At 31.4% G+C, this 9,242-nt stretch overlaps 1 protein-coding gene across 1 annotated transcript in view; it reads right to left on the reverse strand.

The window, feature by feature from the left end:
• Positions 1–996: 996 nt before the first annotated feature.
• The window catches only part of LOC136837117 (relaxin receptor 1-like), an 89,945-nt gene continuing 81,699 nt past the window's right edge, over positions 997–9,242 (reverse strand). The window contains 3 exon segments of the mRNA XM_067101725.1: positions 997–4,395; positions 6,682–6,804; positions 7,845–8,035. Coding sequence (XP_066957826.1) covers positions 4,064–4,395; positions 6,682–6,804; positions 7,845–8,035 — 646 coding nt within the window. The 3' untranslated portion in view covers positions 997–4,063.

Genomic DNA, 9,242 nt, shown 5'->3' on the forward strand with positions numbered 1-9,242 from the left:
TTTATTACTTGTTTTGAGAAAAAAAATATGCAAAGGTAAACTTTTATTTATTGACAAAAGTAAGGGGAATTGGTATGCCTGAATTTTTCGTATTAAGCAACTTTTCATAACATGTATTCCAATTGTTTATTTTTTTCTAAAAATTATTTAAAGATATTAACTGACTTTATATATCTACAGATATATCTGTAGTTTTATCGGATTATTCTTAATTACAATTCGTATCATTAACATCTTAACATATAATTACGTATTCTTTATATAAGGTATCGCTTAGCATAATCCATCTTATTTATCTTTTCTTCAACCTCCAGACTACGAATAGCTTTTGCTATCCTATTAGAATCTTAAGATCAAAGACCTTACAGTCATTCGTTCCGTTAATTCTTAAGACAAAGGGGGCAAGTAATTTACTTTAATTTTATATTTTAATTGCAATTCATCTTTTAATTGTAATTCTGCAAATCGTTTTCAGTATCGTCTGATAATTACCATTCCCATTACGGTGAATGGTTAGTTATATCCTTTTTTTAATGATCTGATTAGCAGATCAAAGACTTCCTACTGTTCAATGTAGTACTGAATTCTTAATTACTTTGAAGCTACTGATGTGATAGCTTAATCAAGGCTATATAGATCACATAGAATATGTGTATTTCTACGCATGCATGCATGCATATATATATATATATATATATATATATATATATATATATATATATATATATATATATATATATATATATATATATATATATATATATATATATATATATATATATATATATATATATATATATATATATATATATATATATATATATATACATATATGTATATATATATATATATATATATATATATATATATATATATATATATATATATATATATATATATATATATATATATATATATATATATATATATATATATATATATATATATATATATATATATATATATATATATATATATATACATATATAGGTATGATATATGTATTCAGTAATGCGTATTGAAATCTCTCCCAGCGGCTTTACTTGAATTATTCAATTGAATGTATCCGTGATTATTCGCGTGGGCCGATTTTCATTTTGGTATTTGCTTAAACAATCAATCCCTCTAAAGCACAAGATAGCGTTTGCCAGAGTTAGATTGCTCAAATAGAAAATATCTATAAATTGCAAAAACGAAAAAATAAAATGTTCTTTGAAAATTCCTGAGCCAAGCAATGTTTTTAAAAATAAAAACAATCGGACATAAAATCAAAATGAAGTCATTTGCAATATAATAAGGAAGCATATTTTCCATAGTAACCACTTATATAATCTTGACTGGAAATAAATTTATTTCAGAAATTTTAGCCAACTGTTTTCTTAATTTTTTCATAGCGTGTTAGGAGAGTAGGTTTACAGTGCATCATTTTTTTTTCTTAGTTAGCATTATGTCTCTACCATGTGGCAAAAATATTGATCTCTGTCGAAGTGTCCTTTATCTTTATACTAGGTATATGTAGGTGACCAAAGAAACTATGTAGATAACAAAGTATGTTCCGCATAGTGCATAAAAAAAATCGAATACTTGTCACCAGTATAAGTGCAAAGTTGATCTCTTGGAAAAATAGCCATCCCTGGAACATTATGAGATATGTATGTATGTATGTATGTATGTATGTATGTATGTATGTATGTATGTATGTATGTGTGTATGTATGTATGTTGAATGCAGTTAATTGTATAATGAGTATAAATTTAATTGTTGAGTATCTTGAAAGCCAATTGCCGGTTATTCTCTACGCATCATTATAAACTTATTTTGGTTACATCCTATAAGGAAAGGAAAGGGATCTTGGAACACTTTTTCAAGAAGAGGAGAAGAAACATACAACGACGGAGTCTCGAGGTAGTGTATAAAGCTAAACGGTTATTAAATTCCAGGAGAGAAGGAAACTTACGGCCTTTGTACAATATCGGGGATGTCACACTACGGCTTATATATACGACAGTGAAAATACGACGAGAAGAAACGTAAGAGAGAGAGAGAGAGAGAGAGAGAGAGAGAGAGAGAGAGAGAGAGAGAGAGAGAGAGAGATCGTTACTTTTTTGGGAAAAGGGAGATACAATGGTTTGTAAGCTCGGTCAGACACATCATCATTCACATACTACAAGAACATAGAAGAGTCAGTTTTTCATGCTTTTTTCGTACTAGAGAGAGAGAGAGAGAGAGAGAGAGAGAGAGAGAGAGAGAGAGAGAGAGAGAGAGAGAGGTTGTAAGCTCGACCAAATACATAGTCATTTACATTTACGGGGATATAGGAAAGTCATTCCTTTATGTTTTTACTTTTTCGTGAGAGAGAGAGAGAGAGAGAGAGAGAGAAGAGAGAGAGAGAGAGAGAGAAAATCGTTACTTTTTTTGGGAAAAGGAAGGTACCAACGGGTTTTAAGCTCGGCCAAATACGTCATCGTTCACATACTACAAAAACATAAAAGAGTCAGTTTTTCATGCTTTTTTCGTAGGAGAGAGAGAGAGAGAGAGAGAGAGAGAGAGAGAGAGAGGTTGTAAGCTCAGCCAAATACATCATCATTTACATATTACAGGAATATAGGAAACTCATTTCTTTATGTTTTTACTTTTCGCACGAGAGAGAGAGAGAGAGAGAGAGAGAGAGAGAGAGAGAGAGAGAGAGAGAGAGAGAGAGAGAGAGAATGTTACTTTGTTGGGAAAATGGAAAATGGAGATGTAATGGGTTGTAAGCTCGGCCAAATACATCATTATTTACATGATACAGGAACATGTTTTTTTTGTAATAGAGAGAGAGAGAGAGAGAGAGAGAGAGAGAGAGAGAGAGAGAGAGAGAGTTACTTTTTTTAGGAAAAGGGAGGTACCACGGGGTTGTAAGCTCGGCCAAATACATCATTATTTACATGAAACAGGAACATAGAAGAGTAATTTCTTCATGGTTTTTCGTAGAGAGAGAGAGAGAGAGAGAGAGAGAGAGAGAGAGAGAGAGAGAGAGAGAGTTGTTAATCTTTGGGAAAAGGTGGTTACGAATGGGTTGTAAGCTCGGCCAAATACATCATCATTTACATATTACAGGAACATAGAAAAGTCACCTCTTCATATTTTTTTTTCTTTTGCTTTTCTCCCATTCTTAAAATACTTCTAAACAAGCATGAAGATCTCTACTACGGAGGAAGACAGATTAAACACCAAACATAGAACACACAGTTTTTGTTATTTTCTTGTGAAAGCAGTATTTTCAGGATCCTTAATATATACATATATATACTATAAATGTAAACTCGTCTATGTTTACATACTTCCGTATTTTGAATCATACCAGTTTCTCGTATTCACATTTGTTTTTCTTACTGCGTTGGATCATATCAATATAACTGACAGATTATATGTTTTAATCATACGTTTTTGAGTCGTGACAGATACTACTTATAAGTGACAAACATTCATCAAATTATTACTACTGTATTTACAAATTCACTTCCTTTTGCAAAGAAAGCAAATGAATGGTTATGCACAATATTCCAGTCATTGAGTCCTTTCTTGTGCGTTAAGAGAGAGAGAGAGGGAAATGTGTAGCCTTTAAAGAGAAACGATGAAGGGATAAGTTTCCCACGAATTACTTTCAGCAATTCAGTATCATTACTGGTAATGTATCGATGGTTTCATTAAGTTTTTCTTTCTAAAAGCTAACATTCACTTTCATTTTGACTACCTAAGGTATTGAGCAATAACCGTAGCATAACCTTATTATAGAAAAAAGTAAATAAATAAAAATCTTTCTTCAGTATTCTTCAGCTATTATGATTAAAATGATTCAGGTTCATAATGAGCAGTTACTGGTGGCTAATACTGCACGGGAAATCAATTTCACAAAAATCTCTCATTATTTAAAATAATTCAGGTTCATAATGAACAGTTGTTGATGGTTAATACTGCACTGCAAATCAATTTCACAAGCACAACAGCCCAGGGACACACGTGAACTTTGACCTGTCACGACAGACACTTTCGACTTCACACCACAAGCAAGCAAACATCCCTACCAAACAGACCACGAATTAGAATACTCATCAGCGTCAGCAAATGGTCTCGGCCACCAGCCTCCTCCTGATGGAGCCGAGGCTCTCCCGCCGATTAGACCTTCGTTTCCGTTTTGACCCTGCTGCTGGTGGTGGTTTTGCTGGCAGTGCTGTTGCTGTTGCTGTTGTGGGTCTTCCGCGACAGAGTTAACCTTACATGACTCCCCGCCGACGGAGGTTTCGATAGTGCTCGGGGCCGGAAGGTCGGCATTAAGGTGATGGAGCTCTCGCCCATTGCTCCACTTGTAGGTGGCGCTCCTGAAGAACGAGGAACGGGTCGTTTCAGAATCGGCTGCGAAGAGGAAGGAGAGAAGGAAAAGTCACAGTGAACCACGACGGTTGTTTTTTTTTCTCTTGAGAGGGAGGAGGGGAGCTAAGAATATAGGTCTACTCTGTTCTGCTCTTGTGCTGTTAGTTGGTGCTTGCTAGATGGATTCAGGAGATCGTCGAATGTTTTAATCAGTTTGGTGCTTTAAGTTTTGATTTTTTGTTTTTTTGGGTGTGTTTTAAGTTTAATGGTTTTTTTTTTTCAGTTTTTGGTTTTTTTTTTAAGTTTAAAAGATTTTTTGTGTTTTAAGTTTAATGATTTTTGTGTTTTAAGTTTAATGGTTTTTTGTGTTTTAAGTTTAATCAGTTTTGATGTTTTAAGTTTAATAAGTTTTGGTGTTTCAATTTTAATTAGTTATGGTGTCTCAAGTTTAATCAGTTGTGGTGTTTTAAGTTTGATCATTTTGGTTTTTTAAGTGTAATTAGTTTTGGTGTTTTAAGTTTAGTTTTGGTGTTTTAAGTTTACTAATTTGTTTTATATTTGAATAAGTTTTGGTGTTTTAATTTTAATTAGTTTGGTGTTTTAAGCTTACTAATTTGTTTCTTTTTATTTTAATCAGTTTTGGTGTTTTATGTTTAAAGAGTTTTGGCATTTCAGTTTAATTAGTTTTGGTGCTTTAGGTTTAATTAATTTTGGTGTTTTCAGTTTAATAATTTTTTTTTTCTAATTTGAATCAGTTTAGGTGTTTTAAGTTTAATAATTTGTTGATTTAATTTGAATCAGTTTTGGTGTTTTAAGTTTAATAATTTGGTGATTAAAGTTTAATCAGTTTCGGTGTTTTAATTTGATAATTTTGGTATCTTAAGTTTAATAATTTTGGTGTTTTAAGTTTAATCAGTTTTGGTGTTTTAAGCTTGTTAATTTTGTTGTTTTAACTTTAATCAGTTTTGGTGTTTTAAGTTTAATCCATTTTGGTGTTTTAATTTAAATCAGTTTCGTGTTTTAATTCTAATAATTTTGTTGTTTTAAGTTTAATCAGTTTTGGTATTGTAAGTTTTATAAACCTTGGAGTTTTAAGTTTAATAATTTTGGCGTTTTAAGTTTAATTAGTTTGGTGTTTTAAGCTAATCAGTTTTTGTGTTGCAAGTTGAATTAGTTTTAGAGTTTTTAATTTCAATAATTTTGGTGTTTCAAGTTTTATCATTTTTGCTGTTTTAAGTTTAATAATTTATGTGTTTTAAGTTTAATAATTTTGGTGTTTTAGTTTAATCAGTTTTGTTGTTTTAAGTTAACCAGTTTTGGTGTTTTAAGCTTGACAGTTTGGTATTTTGATTTGAATCAGGTTTGGTGTTTTAAGTTTAATAATGATGTTTCAATTTAATCATTTTTGGTGTTTTAATTGAAATTCATTTTTTTTTGTTTTGTCACTATATTCTGTTTCTTGTTGATATTCATAACTAATAAATGACTAAAGTAAGAGAATACAGCTGTAGAAAGGTAAAGGTCAGGTCATCCATCTACAGAGCAAAAAAAAATCAGACAAAAAACTCTAAAAATGTAGAGCTTAGTTTTTTCTCAGTTTTAGAAGCATACCATTAGTAATACAGGATATATTTAATGCATTTGATGATTGTTTTAGAGTAGTAATCTTTGAGATATCTAAAAACAATTAACATTTAAATTATTTATCTGAAAGACAATGTTTCACAGTAGTAAAAATTTAGCAAGGATTTTGATAAAGTGTTTTAATTGTTTTCTAATAACTAGAACAACTAAAAAGTTGGTAATTTATTCTATTTCCATTCTGTGTTGCAGAATCCAAGATTAAATCAGTGAATATATACAAAATTTCAATACTATATCTTATTTAAATCACTTAGGTCTTAGACCTCAAAATATAGCAGTCGTCCAAGTAAAATGAAATTTATAAAACTTGTGCATACGTTGGGAAAATTATATAGAGATTATATATACATGGCTTCCTCAGGCGTGAAAACTATAAGAGCTCTCAAGAAAGATATGAAGAGAGTGAAAATTTTATTACAAATTACAAATCACGAAAATATCATGCAAGAAAACTCTTTATAGGGCTGCTAATGTATACAAGGTATAAGGAAAAAGTTAATAAGAAGATTCCATTAAATACATACACACACACAGATATATATATATATATATATATATATATATATATATATATATATATATATATATATATATATATATATATATATATATATATATATATATATGAACAAAGCGTTATGATCAGTCTTAACAGACAATAATTCTAGTTGACAGAACACATACCTTTGCCATAGAAGAATCTACCTGCCTGTGACCTGAACTTCGAAGTAGTGAAAGTATATAAGAAAGGATTCAGTGCCGAGTTTATCGGCAATAGAACCACGACAACGTAAGCATAGAGCTCGGCTGTAATGCAGAATGTAGAGAGAGACAAAAAAAGAAAAGAATGATTTAGAAAAGCATTACGTTAAAACAATGTTGTTCTACTCATGAAAAAAATATATATTAATGCGAAACGTTGAAACGATCATTTATCCGCCATAAAAACAATAACAAATACACTATGATAAAACAATGTTTTTCATTACAAAATTGATACAAAAATATAGTATGCTAAACAGAACGTAGAGAGAGAGAAAAAAAAGAATGATTCAGAAAAGCATTACTTGAAAACAATATTGTTCTACTCATGAAAAATGATACATTAATACGGAACGTTGAAACTGATAAAACGATGTTTTTCATTACAAAAATTATACAAGAATAGAGTATGCTAAAACAGTATTTTTCCAGTCATAAAAACAAGAATTGAAAGTACACTATGTCAAAAAAAATTTTTGGTCATAAAAAAAATATACACAAATACTGTATGTTAAACCAATATTATTTCCCCGTCATAAAAACAATAATAAAAAATACATTATGTTAAAGCAAAAATTTTTAGTTTTAAAAACATTATAAAAGATACAGTATGTTAAGACAGTATTTTTTCGCGTCATAAAAACAATGAAGAAATACGGCATGATAAAACAATATTTTTAGTTGTAAAAAATTATACAAAAATGCAGTGTGTTATAACAATATTTTATCCTTCATACACAATATAACACAGCACAGAGTATGTTAAAAAAAGTTTTTGCTCAAGATAACAATAATAAAAAAAATATTTTTTTGTACAATGTAGTTGTACTTAAACCATTGTTTAAGTTTTGTCAGAATATTTTTTTAAAGTATCTAACTCTTAGGGTAATAAAATCATATAAATTAAAATGAAGCTCCATATTTCATGCAAAAAACTATATTTTTCCTATGAAATTTTCTCTTTGAAGTATTTTATTTCTAATGGATTATTATACAAAACGATAACCATAAAAACGTTCCATGTTCCACGCAAAATATATCAACACGGATATAAAAAAAAAAAAATCGCTGGAAAATTCGCTTACGTTGTATTTCGAAACTCGCCAAAGCCATGATTCTCAGGACGATGATGGGGATCCAGCAGAGACAGTCTGTGAAGACGATGAAGAAGAACCTTATAGCGAATTCCCGGTCTCCCAACGACAGCGGAGTCGCTGCCCTCGTCAATCGGATGCTGCAGAACATCCCCATGTAGGAGAACAAGATCAAGACCACCCTGTGTAGGAAATGTGGTTTTAAATGCCGTGAGATGATTGTATCGTAGGGAAGATGTGGTTTTAAATGCCGTGATTGTATTAGGAAGACGTGGGTTTAAATGTCATGATTGTATCGTAGGGAAGATATGATTTTAAATACCGTGATTGTATCGTAAGGAAGATATGGTTTTAAATGTCGTGAGATGATTATATCGTAGTGAAGATGTGGTTTTAAATGCTATAAGATAAATATATCGTTGGGGAGATGTGGTTTTAAATACCATGAGATAAATCTATCGTGGGGAAGATGTGGTTTTAAATGCCGTGACTGTATCGCAGGGAAAATGTGGTTTTAAATGCCGTGATTGTATCGTAGGGAAGATGTGGTTTTAAATACCGTGATTGTATCGTAGGCAAGATGTGGTTTTAAATGACAGGAGATAGTTGTATGGTGAGGGAGATGAGGTTTTAAATGCCGTGAGATGATTGTATCGTAGGGACGATGACGTTATAAATGCTATGAGATGATTGTATCGTCGGGAAGATGAAGTTTTAAATGCCGTGAGATGATTGTATCGTAGGGAAGATGAAGTTTTAAACGCCGCGAGGTGATTGTATCGTAGGGAAGATGAAGTTTTAGATCCCGTAAGGTGATTGTATCGTATGGAAGTGAAGTTTTAAATGCCGCGAGATGATTGTATCGTAGGGAAGATGCAGTTTTAAATACCGTGAGATGATTGTATCGTCGGGAAGATGAAGTTTTAAATGCTGTGAGATGATTGTATCTCAGGGAAGATGAAGTTTTAAATGCCGTGAGATGATTGTTCCTTAGGGAAGATGAAGTTTTAAATGCCGCGAGGTAATTGTATCGTAGGGAAGATGAAGTTTTAAATGACGTGAGATGACTGTATCGCAGGGAAGATGAAGTTTTAATGCCGTGAGATGATTGTATCGTAGGGAAGATGAAGTTTTAAATGCCGCGAGATTATTATATCGTAGGGAAGATGCAGTTTTAAATGCCGTGAGATGATTGTATCGTAGGGAAGATGTGGTTTTAAATGCTGTGAGATGATTGTATCGTAGGGAAGATGTAGTTTTAAATGCCGTGAGATGATTGTATCGTAGGGAAGATGTGGTTTTAAATGCCGTGAGATGACTGTATCGTAGGGAAGATGAAGTTTTAAATGCCGTGAGATGATTGTTCCTTAGGGAAGATGAAGTTTTAAA

The sequence above is a fragment of the Macrobrachium rosenbergii genome, chromosome 57 (genome assembly GCF_040412425.1).
Source record: "Macrobrachium rosenbergii isolate ZJJX-2024 chromosome 57, ASM4041242v1, whole genome shotgun sequence".
Lineage (NCBI taxonomy): Eukaryota > Metazoa > Arthropoda > Malacostraca > Decapoda > Palaemonidae > Macrobrachium > Macrobrachium rosenbergii.